The sequence below is a fragment of the Schistocerca cancellata genome, chromosome 3 (assembly GCF_023864275.1).
Source record: "Schistocerca cancellata isolate TAMUIC-IGC-003103 chromosome 3, iqSchCanc2.1, whole genome shotgun sequence".
In the NCBI taxonomy this organism is placed as follows: Eukaryota; Metazoa; Arthropoda; class Insecta; order Orthoptera; family Acrididae; genus Schistocerca; species Schistocerca cancellata.
The window spans coordinates 839183330-839206253 of NC_064628.1; the positions used below are offsets into that span (position 1 = coordinate 839183330).

General features: G+C 44.4%; 1 protein-coding gene across 1 annotated transcript in view; it reads left to right on the forward strand.

Annotated features, from left to right (window-relative positions):
* The first annotated feature begins 1150 nt into the window (after nucleotides 1-1150).
* LOC126175891 (arylsulfatase B-like) overlaps nucleotides 1151-22924 on the forward strand; it is a 361227-nt gene continuing 339453 nt past the window's right edge. Inside the window, exon 1 of the mRNA XM_049922945.1 lies at nucleotides 1151-1280. Within this exon, the coding sequence (XP_049778902.1) occupies nucleotides 1254-1280 (27 nt within the window). The 5' untranslated portion in view covers nucleotides 1151-1253. The remainder of the gene's footprint in view (nucleotides 1281-22924) is intronic.

Genomic DNA, 22924 nt, shown 5'->3' on the forward strand with positions numbered 1-22924 from the left:
ATTGCACAATTGCGTGCGGATTCTCGTCAGCCCAAACATGTTGACTGTGAAAATTTACAATTTGATCACGTTGGAATGAAGCCTCATCCGTAAAGAGAACATTTGCACTGAAATGAGGATTAACACATTGTTGGATGAACCATTCGCAGAAGTGTACCCGTGGAGGCCAATCAGCTGCTGATAGTGCCTGCACATGCTGTACATGGTACGGAAACAACTAGTTCTCCCGTAGCACTCTCCATACAGTGACGTGTTAAACGTTACCTTGTACAGCAGCAACTTCTCTGACGCTGACATTAGGATTATCGTCAACTGCACGAAGAATTGCCTGGTCCATTGCAGGTGTCCTCGTCATTCTAGGCCTTCCCCAGTCGCGAGTCATAGGCTGGAATGTTCCGTGCTTCCTAAGACGCCAATCAATTACTTCGAATGTCTTCCTGTCGGGACACCTTCGTTCTGGATATCTGTCTCGATACAAACGTACCGCGCCACGGCTATTGCCCCGTGCTAATCCATACATCAAATGGGCATATGCCAACTCCGCATTTGTAAACATTGCACTGACTGCAAAACCACGTTCATGATGAACACTAACCTGTTGATGCTACGTACTGATGTTCTTGATGCTAGTACTGTAGAGCAATGAGTCGCATGTCAACACAAGCACCGAAGTCAACATTACCTTACTTCAATTGGGCCAACTGGCGGTGAATCGAGGAAGTACAGTACATACTGACGAAACTAAAATGAGCTCTAACATGGAAATTAAGCGTTTCCGGACACATGTCCACATAACATCTTTCCTTTATTTGTGTGTGAGGAATGTTTCCTGAAAGTTTGGGCGTATCTTTTTGTAACACCCTGTATAGCTAGTACTTCAATAAGGGGCAGTGGCGCGGGGGAGGGGGGGGATATGTCGGATAACTGTGTGGTCGAAGAGCTCTGTGTTTTCGATGCAGAAATGGAGCTCTTCAGCCCCCTCTCGTATCTAGCTCTGCATACATTCGAGCGGCGCGGCGCGACCTCCTCCACGCGGCGCGTCTGCTTCCCCTCCCACCCCCCTCCATTCTCCCCGCCCTGCCCCAGCCCCCTCCACTGCCGGCGTCGCCCACGCGACGCTTTATTGAGTCGGCTCAGAGGCAAAGCGCCAGTTTGGCGCGTGACGGCCGTGCCACCAGCAAGCACATCGGCAGCAGTAGTTCCGTGCTGTGCCGTCAGAACCGGCGGCAGCGCCACAGCCAACCCGGCGCCGCATGACGCGTTCCCAGCCGTCGCCAACGGTGAGTGGGCCGCATGCACAGAACTTTCCTTGCATTTTGTCAAACTGGTCCATCTTCTTCGCTCATCTTCTCTCGGCAAACGAAACGCAAAAACTGTGGAGTTTAGACCAGTGGTTGCGAGCTTAACAGTAATATGCATCTAGCAATAACAGCCGAAACCAAAACTGTCAACTAAGGTTAAGAGCATCTCCATAGATTTCATGCTCAGTAACAATCAAAAATACAGTAAAACGACGGTTAACGGCACTCGGATCAACCAAAATTCGGTTTACCCGAGCCGACCGTTGTGGCCGAATGGTCCTAGGCTCTTGAGTCCGGAACCGCGCTGCTGCTACGGTCGCAGGTTCGAATCCTGCCTCGGACATGGATGTGAGTGATGTCCTTAGGTTAGTTAGGATTAAGTAGTTCTAAGTCTAGGGGACTGATGATCTCCGATGTTGTCCCATAGTGCTCAGAGCCATTTGAACCATTTTTTTCGGTTTACCCGAAACTCCTCCGAAAATCCGAAATTAAGCTGTTTCTGTCCGTTGCGTCCGTATTTTTGTGATGTGTCGATTAAAAGCTGATTTATAAGCTGCTATCAATGTAATTGGAAAAGAAAGTTTATTGAAAACGGTCGCAGCTAATTACGGAGTTGACGTTACTATCGTTACTATCTAAATTTCCAGAGCAAACTGTAAAAAATCATCATAGAGAAACACTGAAACCTTTCGACAGAAATAGTGGGCGAAGTTCACCTATCAACTATAAAAAGGCTTGCCTTTGACTGGACCAATACTGGAAGAAAAAGCTTAAATGATGACTGAGTCGTTAAATAAGGGAGGAAAAGATTTTCCTTCACGTTCTGATGCGAAAACTGATACGGCATTCGGCAAATCAATGTATGTGGAGAAACGCTATCTGCAGACCCAGACGCAGTTGATGCTTTCAAAACAGAGCTTAAAGAGTACACCCAAAGCTATACAAAGGATCGCATTTATAACACCGATGAAGCGGGAGTTAACTTCAAGATGTTGCTAACAATATTCTTAGCATCTTCAAAAGGAATATCTGCCCCAGGACAGAAAATGATAAAAGAACGGATAACTGTTCTTTTGGCATTAAACCCTTCTGGCACACACAGAATGCATCGGGAAGTCCAAGAAACCTCTAGCCTTGGAGAATGTTGCCCAAGTCACTCCATAAGTTTTTTATAGAGTCCAAAAAAGTTCCTGGACGTCTTGTCTTGTTTGGTGATCAGTTTGTAACGGAAGCTGAAAATTTTTTAATTGAGAAAGGTCTGCTTAAAAAGCCCCCTTATTAAGTGACAGAGCGCCTACACATCCTTGCGAGCTGAAAGGTGGCGATAATGTTGTGCGTTCCTTCCTCCAAATGTTACCATTCTAATTGAGGATATTCGTGGAAAATCTGGATAATCCTCTAATGTAAAAAAGTGTTGCCATCTGTTGCTGGGTACGAGAACTATCAAAACTGACATTAGTTGGCCGGCCGGTGTGGCCGTGCGGTTAAAGGCGCTTCAGTCTGGAACCACGTGACCGCTACGGTCGCAGGTTCGAATCCTGCCTCGGGCATGGATGTGTGTGATGTCCTTAGGTTAGTTAGGTTTAATTAGTTCTAAGTTCTCGGCGACTGATGACCTCAGACGTTGAGTCGCATAGTGCTCAGAGCCATTTGAGTCATTTGACATTAGTTCAAATGGCTCTGACCACTATGGGACTTAACATTCGAGGTCATCAGTCCTCTAGAACTTAGAACTACTTAAACCTAACTAACCTAAGGACATCACACGCATCCATGCCCAAGGCAGGATTCGAACCTGCGACCGTAGGGGTCGCGCGGTTCCAGACTGAAGCGCCTAGAACCGCTCGGCCACCCCGGCCGGCAACTGACACTATCTTATTCCTAAATGTTCTGACGTGATATTTAGGGGTGAGACCAATGTCAATGTTGATAATTCCCGTACCCAGCAACAGATGGCAACACTCATCTCTGAGGTTTTACATTTGAGAGTTAGCCCGTTTTTCTGCGCGTCTCTTCAATTGAACCACTGGATCAGGACGTAACAGCGACATTTACAGGGCGCTACCGATGGCTGTTTTTGAGAACAATTCCTCAAGATAGTAACATGCAAAACAAAAACATGAACGATGCGCTGAAAGCAGCATAAATGAAACACGTGATTTATTGGTATGCGCAAGCCTGGCATAACATGAAAGCAGAAACTCTTCAAAGTGCTGGAGAAAACTGTATGACGAGTCAAGACATGAATACGTCCTAGGTGGAAGAATGGGTTGTCGCGGACGACTTGCAAGAAGCCAGGAACAACTAAATTGTAGAAACAATGTTGCTGTCAAATGCTAACACGGTCAAAGAGGACTCAATAGATAACGTGGGTGACAGAGTGACAGCTGACGAAGGTTTTCGAGCACTAAAGGTAAGCCTACATCACGAATTTGTCTTTCGAAAACATCCTGGGTATGGTTTGCAGTACGAGTGTTGTTTTTATTGTAGGTTGCCCTAAGATTTGTTAACAATGCAGATTTTTTAACAAAGCCGGCTGACGTATTTCTAATGAAACGACGGCGGGACGTCGCTGCTCAAAAACATGTGGAGCAACACAAGAAACAAACAAAAATTACTGTTTTTTAAAGAAATTCATGTGCTAAAGATGATTAAGTATTGCACTGTAATCCCAAAAATTTAATTTTAACTTTAATGAAAAACGTAAGCGCAGTCCACGAAAAGATTTTGGAATTCGTTAGACCTTAAAAAATTTTCAATGTACGTACTGTCATTACAGTACAAAATATTGTAGTACGTGTTAGATGTTCATGGGTTTACCCAAAAAATTGCTATCCGAAACGGCTTCCCCAATCCCTCCCCCCTCCACCCGTTTTGTTCGGTTAATCGGAGTTGTACTAACGGATACAGAAATATTTCAAGATGAGATTAATTTTAATCGGCAGTGGTTAATTCGGCTGTGAGCTGAGTATTGTTGGCCGCTCACCTCAGGGGCTGAAGGGCAAATAGCAAAGCTACTGCGGTTTCGAAGGATATGACAAGGAGGAATGTTTTGTAGTTTGTCTTCCAGTACTGACAACTCAAGGTCGTACGCGAACGTACCAAGCAGCTGTTATGATATAAATTTTACATGTCAGTAACAAGAAATCGTGAATGCTCATTGTAGAGACGATCATCTTCAAATGCGGCATATGTTTGTGACAAATGAGTGTTCAAATGTGTATGAAATCTTATGGGACTTAACTGGCAAGGTCATCAGTCCCTAATCTTACACACTACTTAACCTAAATTATCCTAAGGACAAACACACACATCCATGCCCGAGGGAGGACTCGAACCTCCGCCGGGACCAGCTGCCCAGTCCATGAATGCAGATTTCTGGCAAGGAATATGGAACTAAATTAAGGTTGTTATAATACAACGCTATGAGCAGAAGAAAAAAAAAAGACACTCAAAACATTTAGTAAACATTTGTGAATGTGTGTCATGCTTCATAACGGACTTACTGTTATGAATCAGTTAAATTATACGCTCACACGGACAACGCCGCAACACAAGGTCAGGAAACTAAAGTGTCACAAGTATAGGGTCGCTGGCAAGCAATATGAAACAGAGAACAGTAGACACGAGCTGAATCCAATGGTGCCAACCTTTGACGATCAGTCCTTGGAGCCGGCGGCCAACTTATTGAGCCATTATTATAGCTAGTCTGTTGGGAATTCATAACATACTAACTTATCCGGGTTACGACTTAATAGTAAGGTCAGTACATATGCGGCCACAGATGCCATCCCAAGATGTCAGTATTGGCTCTTGAGGGAAAAGTTTGACGACCGCTGTTTTAGACCATAAAGAGTGTCTCTGTCGAGCTGAACTTGAGGGGCAACTTCAAATGTCGCGTGACAGGTGGAGTAAAACAGATCCCTGTCATTAAGCGCTGAGCGAACAAATTATCTCATTTGTGGCTGAAATCAAACTCAGATTTTCACATTTGAGCGAGCTTCAGTATTAGCATCACATCATTAAATCTCCACCCACAATTCAGTGAAGAATCGAAGTCCCGTGTATAAAACGTCATATATGATATGAAATGATATAATTTTGCAGCTATGTTAACTAGTACATTTCGATACTGTCCGAAAACAGTGTTACGAATGGAGTTGGTAGCAAAGAAGTAATAAAACGTCTTGCTTGATGCTGCAGTTTTACTGCATGAACAGCGAAAATGTAGTAAGCGAAAAAAGATTTCCTTTCATTATTTTATAGAGAACGTCAGCGGGAAAAAGTCAGCAAAAATTTGAAATTATATGCAAAGTTTCTCTCCAGACATATAAACAGTTTCTGTTCGTAATTCTTGACTTACGGTTCTAAACCTTTAACATAAGTGTAATGAGTAGACGATGACAATATTCTAAATTTCTATATTCCCTCAGTAACTCCTACTGAAATCAAATTTTTGTTGCCCCCGAGAGACGTTAGTAGCCAACCTGTTACTCGGACAGTGCACCGGCTTAGGTGTTTGGGAATACGCAGAAGGCGAACAAAAATACAGAAACGCCAAAATCACAATCCATTAACATGATTAATACAGTGTACGAAAACAGCTGGCGTTCAAAACAGCGTCCAGTTATCTCGGAATGAGGCACCGTATGGTTTTCAAGGGAATCTTATGCTATCCTAGTGGCAAAATAGTGATAAGTTCAGGTAACGATCACGCAACCTTGTCTCCAAAGTAGACCGCAAAGACTGCATTATATTGAGACCTGGTGACTGTGGTGACAAGTGCAGATGCGACAATTCATCGTCGTGCTCACAAAACCAGTCCTGGACGATGCAAGCAGTAAGAACAGAGGCCCTGCCGCCTTGGAACACAGCCAAACCATTAGAGAACAAACACTGTACCATGGTATGGATCTGATCAGCCAAAATGGTCACACAATCCTTGGCGCTAATGCGATCTCGCAGAGTAACCATGGGGTCTGTAGAATACCACGATGTGGCTACCAAATCATCATCGAATCGCCGCTATGTTTCACTTTTAGGACTTAAACTCGTCCAGCAGTTGGAAACAAACAGGATTCAACTGACCGAATTGCATCCTTGCTTTGCTCCATAGTCCAGGCTTTGTGGCTTCGGCTCCGCGTTATCCTGTTAGGGCCGTTAGCATCACTGATGAGTGATTTTGAAATTCGAGTTCTCCCTGCAGTTACCTGCTTATGGAGACTCCGTCGTGTTTTTTGATCCTGACAGGGTTCACGTGTGCGATATGCAGTTTTTCAGTGAGTTTTGCAGTTGTCTTATTTTTCGTCACAATACTCGCCAATGACCCTCCGTCACGATCACTCAACAGCCACTTTCGTTCGCGTTGTGACTCAGCAGATGATGTTTTTCCGCTTTCCCTGTATGCGATGTAAATCTTCGACACGGTCCCTCTTAAAACACCAACACTTCGGCTCCCTCGATTAGAAAAGCACTCAACAAACGGGAATCAACAATTTGCTCACCCGAAATCGCTTAGCTCCGGCTTACACCGAACACTGTTCTGACCACGGCTGACACTTTCAGCCGACCACTGGTCATCGGGGCAAGACTATCACTGGAGACAATTCTACTCACTCAATAAGATTCCAGGCTGAAGACGAGTCTGGAAATGCCACAGACAGCGGTGGTATATCAACCTGACTGTGCCCCACCATGCGGCCAGACAACCAGGACTGACCGCCTGCGGAGCCATTCCTTTTCATTGCAGAAGCCCTTTGGTTATAATTTGCGGCATCAGTACCGCGGTACGCCGATGATATTGTACGCCCCGTTTTGCTGCCCTTAATGGCAAGCTGCCCTGCGGTTACACTTCAGCAAGATAATGCCCGCCTGAACACGGCGATAGTTTCTACTGCTTGTCTTCGCTCTTGCCAAACCTTACCTTGGCCAGTAAGGTCTCCGGATCTCTCAAGAGCTGAGAACGTTTGGAGCATTGTAGGCTGGGTCCTCCAACCAGGTCGAGATTTCGACGATTTAACGCGCCAAGTGGTCATAATTTGGCACGATACCCCTCAGGAGGACATCCAACTCTGTCAATTAATGCCAGGCCAAATAACTCCTTGCATAAGGGCCAGAGGTGGACCAATACGTTACTGACGTCCTCAATATGTGTAAGCTCTTTCTCTTGAATAAATCATCCATTTTTTCTGAAATTGTAATCGTTTGTTTGTCTTTACATATACATCACATTTACCGATTTCCATTCGGATAATTCCTAGTGGTGCGTAGGTCGATTTTTCCTTTTTTTGTCTTGAAGTGTATAGCACGTCTGTGTGGTTACTATTGGTTACAGGATGTGCTTGAAGCCAACAAGTCCATGGTGTTGCTGCTAAAGAGCGGCCTCTCCGCTTTGTTGTTACAGTTGTGCATCCAATACTTTCCGGAGGGAGAGTTCCCATCATTTTACTTTTTTTGTGACTAATTATGTCAGTGAAGACAATTCTTGCCTTTACTTTTTTTTAAGAATGTGATATTTATGCGATATACACAGTTAAGTGAAATTGAAAACGCTTTTCCAACATTTTGAAGAAGGGTGAGTAGTTATGTAGGTAGTCGGTGTTCCGTACAATAGCCAGTGTACTAGCCATAATGACAAGGTAAATGCTATTGACCGTTATATCGACTGCTCGTAGTCCCAAAGACGAAAGGTTCTTCAGTAGGAAAAACAGAGGTGGTACATCACCTCACCTGACGATGACCAGAGAGGAGCACAAAGGGGTGATGCAGACATTTTAGCACACGAAAGCAATAGATAAGAATTAATTACACATACAGACACTGCAAACAGCCGTTAAGTAGCCATAGCCACTTGTAAAATTTTGTAAATTCTAACCTTTGGATAGTTCAAAAGTTTTACACAATTTACTGCTTATTCTCTTACTTTTACGGTTTCCACTCTATTCCCTCATAAAATGGTTCCCTCAGTTTATTCAGAGTCCACGTTGACATGTATGTGACACAAAAAATAAAATGTAAATTGTAGGGGAAAGCTACAAACATTAACCTACTCACTACGCTTCCTACAAACAGTCCAACCATTATTATAGCAATACAGGATGTAGAACTGAATTCCACCCTGAAAGGAGTAATTATTATGAGTTCAGGAGACTGTTACGAACCATTTCTGTCCTATGTGTAGCATGTCTCCGTAGGAAGTTAGTAATCTATTCCATCCCGATATTTCTTGGACTGATTGTACGTACATCAAGGACGCCACGTCGTGAAAGACCACCGCATTTTGGACGTAATTTCTGCTCACTTAGCAGTGATTGGTAGGTTTCTGTCCCGTTAGGGAATACCTTGGACTCACTTAAATGATAATCATCATCCTAAAGTTAGATTCAGAAATCGGTGACATTCGGTGATACGTGTGCTAGTATACTTCACTTCGGTGAGGTTCTACGTGGACACCATTTAACTGTGTCAGAGTGAAAGATGTGTACTAAACGGTCAAACTGTTTCCCACGGTGTAAGTGTGTGTCGAAGGGTATTTCTAATATCACTATATTATCCTCCTTTCCTGTTCCATTCGCGAATAGTGATTGCGAAGTCTCCGCATGACCTTACAGATAACTTTACTGATTCTTTCACTTGTGTTCATAGCCGGCCGTTGTGGCCGTGCGGTTCTAGGCGCTTCAGTCTGGAACCGCGTGACCGCTCCGGTCGCAGGTTCGAATCCTGCCTCGGCCATGGATGTGCGTGAAGTCCTTAGGTTAGTTAGGTTTAAGTAGTTCTAAGTTCTAGGGGACTGATGACCACAGATGTTAAGTCCCATAGTGCTCAGAGCCATTTGAACTTGTGTTCATTTCGCGTAATTTATGTGGGAGGAAGTAATATGCTGAGCAGCACTTCTTGTAACGTACGCTCTCGGAATTTCAAAGGTGTGCGTCAAGCACAACGGCTCTCTTGTAACTTATGCCTTTGGACATTCCTTACTCCCCTATTAATCCTACCTGCAGAGAGTCCCAGACTGCCAACTAATATTAAGAGTCGATTGTACGAGTGTTCTGAATGGCCCTTACTTGCCGGATGAATTACGTTTCCTAACGATTCTTCCAATTAGTCCACGCCTATAACCCACTTTACCTACAATTAGTTTTATTAACGGTATGCTTCAGGCTCTGTTGCCGAATGGTTGATTCCATTATGAGCATAATATTTCGACGAGCAATCCAGCCGTCTTCTGGTGGTCGTCGGAATAGTGTGCACGAAACGGAAACAACGATTCGGCAGAACACTTCCCAGCACACCATTAATTAATCAAGCCGCGAAAAGCAACTAGTTTTAAGTGGTCATTCCACTGCATGTCATCCCAGGCGGTTACTCCCAGCTATTTTACGGTTGTTACCGTTTACAGAGATTCACTGAAGTGACAAAGGTCACGGGATGGCGATATGCATATACTGAGTTGCCGGTAATATCATGTACACAAGGTATAAAAGGGCAGTTCATTGGCGGAGCTGTGACTTGTGTGGTGTCACCGCCAGACACCACACTTGATAGGTGGTAGCCTTTAAATCGGCCGCGGCCCATTAGTATACGTCGGACCCGCGTGTCGCCACTATCAGTGATTGCAGACCGAGCCACGCCACACGGCAGGTCTAGAGAGACTTCCTAGCACTCGCCCCAGTTGTACAGCCGACTTTGCTAGCGATGGTTCACTGACAAAATACGCTCTCATTTGCCGAGACGATTGTTAGCATAGCCTTCAGCTACGTCATTTGCTACGACCTAGCAAGGCGCCATTACGTTACTATTGATGCTGTAAAACATGTACCGTCAAGAGCGATGTTCACCATTTACGGATTAAAGTTAAGTATTCCAACAGCTACGTCCTTTTTTGCTAAAGTCTAACTTCCTTGTCCTGTTCCAGACCTCACGCCAGCCTGCGTGAGCTAAAACGCGTGCCTTTCGGCTTCCTCTCATAGTGGGTTGGCTCTCTTGCCAATCCACAACAATTTGTAATCAGGTGATTCATATGAAGAGGTTTACGACGTGTTTTTAGGCGCACGACAGGAACTAACAGGGTTTGAACGCGTAATGGTAGCTGGTGCAAGACGGATGGGACATTCGATTTCGGAAATCGTTAGGGAATTCAATATTCTGAGATCAGCAGTGTTAAGAGTGTGCCGAGAATACCAAATTTCAGCCATTACCTCCAACTATGGACAACGCATGGCCGATGGCCTTCACTTAACGACCGAGACCAGCAGAGTTTGCGTGGAGTTGTCAGTGCTAGTAGACAAGCAACACTGCGTGAAATAACGGCAGAAATCGAGTGGGACGTACGATGATCGTGTCTGTTAGGGAAGTGCGGCGGAATTTGGCGTTGATGGCTATGGCAGTAGACGACCGACGCGAGTGCCTTCGCTAACAGCACGACATCGCCTGCAGCGCCTGTCGTGAGATCGTGACCATATCGACTGGATCCTAGACTGATGGAAGGCCGAGGCCTGGTCAGATGAGTACCGATTTCAGTTGGTAAGAGCTGGCGGTAGGGTTCTAGTGTAGCGCATTCCCCACGAAGTCATGGACCCAAGTTGTCAACAAGGCACTGTGCAATCTGTTGGTGGCTCCACAATGGTGTCGGCAGTGTTTACATGGAATGGACTGCGTCCTCTGGTCCAAATGGTTATGCTCGGCGACTTGAAGACCATCTGCAACCATTCATGGACTTCGTGTTCCCAAACAACAATGGAATTACCTCGAACGAAACGGTCTATTGACACACAGTCAACATGGGTTTAGAAAACATCGTTCCTGTGAAACACAATTAGCTACTTTATTCACATGAAGTGCTGAGTGATATTGACAAGGGATTTCAGATCGATTCCGTATTCCTCGATTTCCGGAAGGCTTTTGACAATGTACCACACAAGCGGCTCGTAGTAAAATTGCGTGCTTATGGAAGATCGTCTCAGTTATGTGACTGGATTTGCGATTTCCTGTCAGAAAAAAATGGTTCAAATGGCTCGGAGCACTATGGGACTCAACATCTTAGGTCATAAGTCCCCTAGAACTTAGAACTACTTAAACCTAACTAACCTAAGGACATCACACACACCCATGCCCGAGGCAGGATTCGAACCTGCGACGGTAGCAGTCCCGCGGTTCCGGACTGCAGCGCCAGAACCGCTAGACCACCGCGGCCGGCTTTCCTGTCAGAGACGCCACAGTTCGTAGTAATTGACGGACAGTCATTGAGTAAAACCGAACTGATTCCGGGCGTTCCCCAAGGTAGTGTTATAGGCCCTTCGCTGTCCCTAATCTATATAAACGATTTGGGAGACAATCTGAGCAGCTGTCTTCGGTTGTTTGCAGATGACACTGTCGTTTATCGACTAATAAAGTCATCAGAAGATCAAAACAAACTGCAAAACGATTTAGAAAAAATATCTGAATGGTGAGAAAAGTGGCAGTTGGCCCTAAATAACGAAAAGTGTGAGGTCATCCACATGAATGCTAAAAGAAACTCGTTAAACTTCGGTTACACGATAAATCAGTCTAATCTAAAAGCCGTAAATTCAACTAAATACCTAGGTATTACAATTACGAACAACTTAAATTGAAAAGAACACATAGAAAATGTTGTGGGGAAGGCTAACCAAAGGCTGTGTTTTATTGGAAGGACACTTAGAAAATGTAACAGACCTACTAAAGAGACTACCTACACTACGCTTGTCCGTCCTCTTTTACACCGAGCGAGGTGGCGCAGTGGTTAGACACTGGACTCGCATTCGGGAGGACGACGGTTCAATCCCGCGTCCGGCCATCCTGATTTAGGTTTTCCGTGATTTCCTTAAATCACTCCAGGCAAATGCCGGGATGGTTCCTCTGAAAGGGCACGGCTGACTTCCTTCCCCCTCCTTCTCTAATCCGATGAGACCGATGACCACGCTGTCTGGTCTCCTTCCCCAAAACTACCAACTACCGTCCTCTTTTAGAATAGTGCTGCGCGGTGTGGGATACTTTCCTAGTAGGACTGACGGAGAACATCGAAAAAGTTCAAAGAAAGGCAGCACGTTTTGTATTATCGCGAAATATGGGAGAGAGTGTCACAGAAATGATACAGGATTTGGGCTGGAAATCATTAAAAGAAAGGCGTTTTTCGTTGCGACGGTATCTTCTCACGAAATTACAATCACCAACTTTCTCCTCCGAATGCGAAAATATTTTGTTGACACCGGCCCACATAGGGCGGAACGATCATAACGATAAAATAAGGGAAATCAGAGCTCGTACGGAAAGATATAGGTGTTCACTCTTTCCGCACCCTATACGAGATTGGAATAATAGAGAACTGTGAAGGTGGTTCGATGAACCCTCTGTCAGGTACTTAAATGAGATTTGCAGACTATCCACGTAGATGTAGATGTAGAATCCTTACGGATGTCGCCGGGCCACGACAGTTCGCAATTGATTTGAAGAACATTCTGGATAATTCGAGTGAGCTATTTGGCCACCCGTATCGCCTGGCATGCATCCCATCGCACATTTATGGGACACAATCGAGAGGTCAAATCGTGCATAAAATCCGATACTGGCAACGCTTTCGCAATTAGGGACGCCTACAGAGGCAGCATGGCTCATTTTTTGCCGCAGGGGACTTTTAGTGACTTGTTGCGTCCATGCTGCGTCGAGTTTCTGCACTATGCTTAGCAAAAGGAGGTCCGAAACGATATTAGGAGGTATCTCACGACTTTTGTTACCTCAGTCTATGTCGTCATTCCACTGTATGTCGCTCCAGGTAGTTGCTCCTAGCTGTTGTTACTCTTTCCAGAGATATATCGGCGTTTAATCGAATAGTGATGGGTCTTCCCGCCTATTTATGGGCAATGCGTCACATTTATTTATCATACATTAAGGCGGCTCAACTGCCACTCCATACTCCAAGCTTCCACACTCCGTAAATCTTCCTGCATTTCGCTACAGGTTTGTGGTGTTGCATCTGTCATATATACTACCACATCGACTGCGAACAGCCTTCGAACGATAAGCCCTCCTAGAAGAATTCAGAAGAAAAGTGAAAGAGAGGGGGTATAACTCACAGGAATGCATCCTTTTGAGCCAACAGCTAATAAAGTTGTAGTCACTATGATTAATTGTTGAAAATACCATACTCATTATATCTGGAGTTGCTCTAATTTTTTTTTAAAAGAAATTGTCTTGTCCCTCATTGACCCATACGGAGGGTACAAAGCCACCTTCTTGCCGTCACTCTTAAATATGTCCACAGGACATTGCGCGTTGCAGATGATCGCCGTTAATCTTGAAATATAGTTGCTATAAGCAATATCTTTTCTTTAACCCACTCATTAGACCAAAAATTTTGAGTCACGCATATTTCTGAAGTAATATCGTAATTCATTTCCGATATTCGGAGTACATTAGAAAGAATTAATTAGAAGTTTTAAGGGTAAATCTTCCGTGCAGTATTCGTATACGGTGTTATTGTTTGTGTTATCAAATAACAGTATGCCTTATGACAGTTATGTAACATTCGTGGGTCATCTATCTTGCCTCTCCTGGATAAAAACGATGTTGAAAGCCATTATCTAAAAAATTTTAAGCGTGCAGGTACCTGTTCTGGCTCGTCAATACGAAGTTCCCTCCATGAAGAATGGCGGTATTACATCATATTGCGAAATCGACTCGGGCATTGACCGGTTTCGTATGCGGGGCATTGACCGATTTCATATGCGGATGTTTCTTTCGCAACTCTCAGAAGCAAAAATGAAGTAAGATTAGAGTTTAACGTCCGTCGACGACGAGATTATTAGAGACGGAGCATATGCTCCGTTTGGGGTAGTGTTGTAAAGAAAAACGGCCGTGGTCACTCAAGAGGATAAAAAACGAGGAAGGACGGGAAACCTTAGTCTGGATGTTCAGACGGGGATTTGAACTGGCATCCTTCTGACTACGATTCCATTCTCTTACCACTGCGATACTTAGATCGATTTTATCACAAGCAGGGGAAAAGGAAAACTTAGCTTCGCGATCAAGTCTCTGAATCAGATTTCTGTTCGTCGCCATATCGATCATGAAGTGTCATTATATCAACAGTCTTGTGCAAACAGCAGATACTGTTTTTTTCTATAGGACCGTTTTAAAGTTGAACGATAGATATAGGCTCTGTTCACATGACTTACTAACAGCTGATTCTGCACACAGATAAGGCAAAGTACACATGGAAAAGTGTTCGTCCCCGTAGCGTTTGAGTAAAGTTTCGGCACTGATACGTTAAATAAGTTCCAGCGTCCAAGTGAACTGTAATGACAACGCAGATCTCATAGCGCAGTAAGGTAAAACGCAACATATAGAACGTACACTATCTAGTCGCAAGTATGCGGAGTCATCAGTCTTCTGACTGGTTTGATGCGGCCTACCACGAATTTATCTCCTGCACCAACCATTTCAGCTCAGTCTAGCACTTGCATCCTAGGTCCTCGATTACATTTTAGATGTATCCTAGTCTCTGTCTTTCCCTACAGCTCTTACCCTCTACAGCTTCCTCTAATATCATGGAAATTATTCCCTGATGTCTTAATACAAGTCCTATCAGGCAGTTCATTCTTCTTGTCAGTGCTTTCCACGTGTTTCTCTATTCGCCGATTGTGCGGAGACCCTCCTCATTCCTTACCACATCAGTCCACCAAATTTTTAACATTGTAGCACCACATCTGAAACGCTCCGCTTCTCTCTCTCTTTTTTTTTTTTTTTTTTTTTTGTTTGTTCGTTTCCCAAAAAATGTTCAAATGTCTGTTAAATCTTATGGGTCCACGACTGCAGCGCCTTAGATCGCTCGGCTAATCCCGCGCGCCGTTCTTTTTCCCATAGGCCATGATTCACTACCAAACAATGATCTGCACCAAATGTACATTCTAAGAAATTCCTTCTTCAATTTAAGCCGCACGCTTCATACCAGTAGACTTCTCTTGGCCAGTAATAAATGCCCTCTTTGCTTGTTCTAGTCTACTTCTTACCTCCCTCTTGATTCGTCAGTCATGGGTTATTTTTCTCCAAAGATAGGAGAATTCCTTAACTTCGTCTACTTCGTGATCACCAATTTTGATGTTAAGCACCTCCGACTTCTCATTTTCGTCCTTCTTCGGTCTACTACCCAATACCCAATACTCAATAATCAATAGACTGTTCGTTCCATTCAACATACTCTGGAATTTTTCTCCACCTTCACTAATGATAACAATGTCACCAGGTATAATGTTATCTGATAGCGCAAAGAAGAACACCAAATTAAGGGTGAAAGGGTATCAATGGTCTTCTTTCCTCCTGAATTTTAATTCCACTCTTGAATCTTTCTTTTATTTTCGTCATTCCTTGACCTATCTGTAGATCGAACTGTAGGGGCGAAAGACTATCTGCCCCGTCTTACACCTTTTTAATCCGAACACTTCGTTCTTGGTATCCAATCATTTTTCCCTCTTGGTTCTTGTACATATACTATTTTACCCGCCTTCTCCTGTAGCTTACTACAATTTTTCTCAGAATTTCGAACATCCTGTACTATTTTGCATTGTGAAACGCTTTCTCCAGGCCGACAAATCCTATGAACGTGTCTTGATTTTTCTTCGATATTGGTTCCATTGTTGTTGTTCTTGGTAGTGGTGGTGGTGGTGGTGTCTTCAGTCAAAAGACTGGTTTGATGCAGCTCTACATTCTACACTATCCTGTGCACGACATCTCTTGGTTTCCCTCTACGATTTTTACCCTCCACACTTCCCTCTAGTACTAAATTGCTGATCCCTTCATGCTTCACTGGACTCGCATTTGGGAGGACGACGGTTCAATCCCGCGTCCGGCTATCCTGATTTTAAGTTTTCCGTGATTTCCTTAGATCACTGCAGGCAAATGCCGGGATGGTTCCTCTGAAAGGGTACGGCCGACTTCCTTCCCCATCCTTCCCTAATCCGATGAGACCGGTGACCTCGCTGTCTGGTCTCCTTCCCCAAACAACCCAACCAACCTTGATGCTTCATTATGTGTCCCACCAACCAATCCCTTCTTCTACTTACGTTGTGCCACAAATTCCTCTTATTCCCAGTTCTATTCAGTACCTCCTCATAGTTGTACCCATCTAATCTTCAGCATTCTTCTGCAGCACCGCATTTCAATTCTCTTCTTCTCTAAATTGTTTATCGTCCATGTTTAACTTCCATACATGCCTACACTCCATACAAATACCTTCAGAAAAGACTTCCTGACACTGTATCTATACTCGATGTTAACAAGTTTCTCTTCTTCAGAAACGCTTTCCTTGCCATTGCCAGTCTACATTTTATATCCCCTCTACTTCAACCATCATCAGTCATTTTGATGCCCAAATAGCAAAACTCATCTACTACTTTAAGTGTCTCATTTCCTAAGCCAATTTACTTAGCATCACCTGATTTGACTCATTCCTTTAGCCTCGTTTTGCTTTTGTTGTTATCATCTTTTATCCTTCTCTCAAGACACTGTGCATTCCGTTCGACTGCTTTTCCTAGTCCTTTGATGTCTCTGACAGAATTACGATCTCATCGGCAAACCTCAAAGTTTTTGTATCTTCTCCCTGGACTTTAATTCCTACTCCCAATTTTTCTTTTGTTTCCTTTACTGCTTACTCAATATATAGATTGAATAACATCGAGGATAGGCTACAACCGTGTCTCACTTTCTTCTCAACCATTTCTTCCCTTTTCTGCCCCTAGACAGCCCTTCACTCCCTGTATTTTACTCCTGCCACCTTCATAATTTTGGTTCCATTGCCAAAGCCAAAGTCAGGACTGCCTCTCTGGTGACTTTACCTTGGCTAAAGTCGAACTGATCGTCACTTAACATATCCTCAGTTTTCTTCTCTATGCTTCTGCTCATTATTCTTGTCAGCAACTCGGATGCCCGAGCTGTCAAGCTGATTACGTGGCAGTTCTCGCACTTATCTGTTCTTTCTTTCTTCGGAATCGTATGGATGATCTTCCTTCGAAAGGCTGATTGTATGTCACCTGTCTCATACACTCTACATGCCAAGTTAAATATGTCCGTTTACCACTTCCCTCAGCGAGTTTAGAAATTCCAGTGGAAATAAATCTACCATTCTGCCTTATTTCATCTCAAGTCTTCCACAGTTCTGACAACTTGGGGTGATGCCAAACGTAAAATGAACATGTTACATAACAAAAAAATCCTTAAGACCTGAAAATGACAGGAACTGTCGAAACCGGTTGTTTTAAATAAATAAATAGTTATGCGATCTTAGCTGTTGAATGTTTTTGGAAGTAAAACAAAAAACTCCTTCGGTCTTCTCAAAATGAAAAAAATCAGTCTGATTCTAATACTTGATCCCCTGTCTTTTCCATATCAACTCCAATTTGTTCTTCCATCACGTCATATTGGCCCTCACACAGGCCATTAGTGTACTCTTTACACTTGTTCTCTCTCTCCTCTGTGTTTAACACTGGGATTCCCATTACACTCTTAATGTTGCGGCTCCTGCTTTTCATTTAACTGAAGGCTGTTCTGACTTTTCCATGTGCTAGATCCGACGATCATTTCCTTTTTTTTTCGATTTCTTTGCTCTTTTCCTCCAGCCATTCTTCCTTGCTTTCTCTGCACTTCGTGTTTATTTCATTCCTGCCTGTCGACAGGTGATGTTTGAAGTGATCGCCGTCTCAAAAATCTACAGGTACCATTCTTTGAATGCTGGCTCATATTTTGACTGTACCAAAGGTGGGAATTTTCCTACACGTCGGTCAGGGGGCCTGAAGATGGCGTAATATATCGCCGAAACTGGTAGTCCAATAAAATAATAATTTGGAAATTAAGACGGCTGAAAGGTGTTCTGTCTTGCACTTCCTTCTTTCGTCGATCAATTGAAGTATTTCTTCTGTTACCCAAGATTTCATCGCAACTACCTTGCTTTACCTGTGTTTAGTGTCCACTCCTCTTCAAATGAACTGCCTACCGTGGTATTTCTTAAGGCAGAATCCTCATTTTAAGCGAAGTTCAAGCGCGTCTCAGTAGTCCGTAGTATTTCATTATACCACTTCCTTCCAGAATGGTTGTTCCGGACGATTTTCTCAAATTTCAATGCACTCTTCATCATTACTAACTGTGATCTTAGTCTGTATATGCTCCTAGGTCACCATACAATCCAGTATCTGCTTTCGGCATCTCCGTATGACCATGATGTAATCCAGTTGGAATCTTCCAGAGTGACTAGGTCTTTTCGGAGAATCCCTCCTCTTGAGATCCTTGAACGCAGTACTTGATAGTATTAAATGAAATGCGTTACAGAACTCAGTTATTCTTACTCCCCTTTCATTCCTACTACGAACTCCGTATTCTGCCGTACCTCATTCTTCTACTACAACAGCATTTCAGTTCTCCACGCACATTAGATATTGTTCTTCATTTGCATTCCGAAGTACCCGTCCAGTACCCTGATATATTTTGTTTATGTCTTCATCTTCTGAATGCGACATTTGCTTGTATACATGAACTATTGTTGTCGTCGTTGGTTTGCTGTCGAACCTGATCAATAAACTGTTCCCTGTAAGTTAGTTTCTGCGCTACCTGCCTATTCATACTGCATACTACTCCCAATTACCCTTTTATGCTGCTGTATTCATCTGACTAGAAATCCTTATCATCTTTCCACTTCACATCACTTACTTTTTATATCTAGAATGTGCCTTTGGATTTTTATTGCAGATTTTCTAGCTACCCTACCATGTATTAGCCGGCACGGTAACTCAGCGTGTTCGGTCAGAGGGACAGCTGCCCTCTGTAATAAAAAAAACTGAGTTAATGGATCAACGACGAACTGAAACAGTTGTCTTGCGACGTCCGCCCCGACCAGATACAACGAACAAAAACGAACAAAATGAGATAAATAAAAAAAATAAAAAAAAGAGTGGTCAGCGTGACAGAATGTCAATCCTAAGGGCCGGGTTCGGTCCCCGGCTGGGTCGAAGATTTTTTCCGCTCAGGGACTGGGTGTTGTGTTGTCCTAAACATCATCATTTCATCCCCGTTGACGCGCAAGTCGCCGAAGTGGCGTCAAGTCGAAAGACTTGCAGCCGGCGAACGGTCTACCCGACGGGAGGCCCTAGTCACACGACATTATTATTATACTGAATTGTGTCCACCCTTCGCCTTTATGATGGCTTGAACTCTGCTGGGTGCTTTTGGGGTGTCCGAATTTCTGTGGAGGAATGACAGCTCATTCTTCCTAAATATTCGAAAACCAAAGAAGAGGGTTGTCAGACGGTGGGACCTGGAGCGAAGACGATCTATCTCATTCCTAAGCTATTTAATTAAGTTCAGGTAGGGACTTTAAGCAGGCCAGTCCATTTCAGGAATGTTACTGGCCACAACCATCACTTCAGACACTGCTTTATGACAGCATGCATTGTCATGCTGATATAAACAACCACCATCTCCGAACTGTTCCTGCCGGCCGCGGTGGTCTAGCGGTTCTCGGCGCTCAGTCGGGAACCGCGCGACTGCTACGGTCGCAGGTTCGAATCCTGCCTCGGGCATGGGTGTGTGTGATGTCCTTAGGTTAGTTAGGTTTCAGTAGTTCTAAGTTCTAAGGCACTGATGACCACAGATGTTAAGTCCCATAGTGCTCAGAGCCATTTTTTGAACTGTTCCTCTTCTGTATGTAGTACGCAGTGGTGTAAAATGTGTTCAGATTCTTCCGCACTTAGAGTTTAGTTAAGCGCAATAAGTGGACCACACACTAACCTCGAGAAACCGCCAAACCGTAGCCACATTGCGCATCAATGTTAGTACTGCACGTGATGGGGGCTAACGTTCTCCAACCATTCGCCAAACCCAAACCCTTCCATCGGATTGCCAGAGGGTACAGCGTGGTTCATCACCCCCAAAACACTCGTTTCGAGCCATTTATGTCCAGTGGTGTTGCTATTTACGCCACCTCAAGTATCACTCAGCACTGACGACGGAAATGTGTAGCTTATGAGGAGTTGCTAGACCACTGTACCCCATTTTTAAAACTCTATGCGCACAGTGATTTTACTGGCTGGACTGGTGGTAGCATTTACAAGTGATTCTTTCCACTGATTTCATAGGAGTTTTTACAACCAGCCTCAGAAACTCTCGACTGTCCGTCAGTACTCGAGGTCTGCCAGGTCATGGTTGTTCCTTCGCGTTTCCACTTCACAATTACTTTACCAATAGTCGATTTGGACTTCTTTAGAAGGGTTATAATCCCATGATGGGCTTGTTACTCATGTGACCTGCAATGACCAATCCACGTTAGAATTCACTGAGCTCTTCTGATCGACCCATTTTTCCATTGCTGTTTTTCTGCTGACAACACATTATTCCTCACCTTCATTTATTATGGTCCACCTCTAATGACCTCGATGTCGACGGGACGTTAACGCCAATCTTCCTTCCTTTTATACTGGCGGGTCCGTCACTCGTGACATGTACTGGTAAATTCTGCGTTACATAGGGGAGTCTGAATACTTTTGATCACTGTATGAGGTGCATTCAAGTTCTAAGGCCTCCGATTTTTTTTCTCCGGACTGGAAAGAGATAGAAACATGCGCATTGTTTTAAAATGAGGGCGCATTCATTGTCAATACGTCCCAGAGATGGCAGCACCGTACGGCAGATGGAATTTTACCGCCAGCGGCGACAATGAGAACTGTTTTAAATACTTAAAATGGCGACGTTTTCCTTACTTGAACAGCGTGCAATCATTCGTTTTCTGAATTTGTGTGGTGTGAAACCAATTGAAATTCATCGACAGTTGAAGGAGACATGTGGTGATGGAGTTATGGATGTGTCGAAAGTGCGTTCGTGGGTGCGACAGTTTAACAAAGGCAGAACATCGTGTGGCAACAAACCGAAACAACCTCGGGCCCACACAACCCGGTCTGACGACATGATCGAGAAAGTGGAGAGAATTGTTTTGGGGGATCGCCGAATGACTTTTGAACAGATCGCCTCCAGAGTTGGCATTTCTGTGGGTTCTGTGCACACAATCCTGCATGACGACCTGAAAATGCGAAAAGTGTCATCCAGGTGGGTGCCACGAATGCTGACGGACGACCACACGGCTGCCCGTGTGGCATGTTGCCAAGCAATGTTGACGCGCAACGACAGCATGAATGGGACTTTCTTTTCGTCGGTTGTACAATGGATGAGACGTGGATGTTTCAATCCAGAAACAAAGCGCCAGTCAGCTCAATGGAAGCACACAGATTCACCGGCACCAAAAAAATTTCGGGTAACCGCCAGTGCTGAAAAAATGATGGTGTCCATGCTCTGGGACAGCGAGGGCGTAATCCTTACCCATAGCGTTCCAAAGGGCACTACGGTAACAGGTGCATCCTACGAAAATGTTTTGAAGAACAAATTCCTTCCAGCACTGCAACAAAAACGTCCGGGAAGGGCTGCGCGTGTGCTGTTTCACCCAGACAACGCACCCGCACATCGAGCTAACGTTACGCAACAGTTTCTTCGTGATAACAACTTTGAAGTGATTCCTCATGCTCCCTACTCACCTGACCTGGCTCCTAGTGACTTTTGGCTTTTTGAAACAATGAAAGACACTCCCCGTGGCCGCACATTCACCAGCTGTGCTGCTATTGCCTCAGCGATTTTCCAGTGGTCAAAACAGACTCCTAAAGAAGCCTTCGCCGCTGCCATGGAATCTTGGCGTCAGAGTTGTGAAAAATGTGTACGTCTTTAGGGCGATTACGTCGAGAAGTAACGCCAGTTTCATCGATTTCGGGTGAGTAGTTAATTAGAAAAAAAATCGGAGGCCTTAGAACTTGAATGCACCTTGTATGGAGCGTGCTATGGATAACAGACAAGAGAATCGTGCGGCTACCAAGCACAGCAGCCCACCGAACAGGCCAGCTCCCGCTTATTGCCGGCGTTAGCTGCAATTGGTCTCTATTGGAGGAGACCATCGTGCGTTACGTGACGACACACTGCTTGCTGCTCGTGGCCAGTGGGGCTGGGTGCTGTGGTCCACACGTGGGAATCTGGCTTGTGAGGCTTACAGTGGTGCACAAGCTAGAAGACGGGTGTGTCCGCGTTCTGGACCGAGAGAGACGGCAAGTAAGTTGTGGCGTCGCCACTGTACTCCGACTCAGATCACGCCCTGCAGCTTCTGCTTGGCAGCGCTTGAGGAAGCGCCACATTGTCCCACTGTTTCAGCTTCTGACTCTCCCCAGAAAATTTTATATGCTCTTGAGCCTACTGTTGTCACTTCTTATCGTAATGGTTGTCGTGTTTGATATATGCTACCCACGATCTACATCTACACACATACTCTGCAAACCATTTGGAAGTGCATGGCAGTGGGTACTTACAAGGGAACCTCCCCATCGCACACCCCTCAGATTTAGTTATAAGTTGGCACAGTGGATAGGCCATGAAAAACTGAACACAGATCAATCGAGATAACAGGAAGAAGTTTGTGGAACCATGAAAAAAATAAGCAAAATATACAAACTGAGTAGTCCATGTGCAAGCTAGGCAACATCAACGACAGTGTAAGCTCAGGAGCGCCGTGGTTCCGTGGTTAGCGTGAGCAGCAG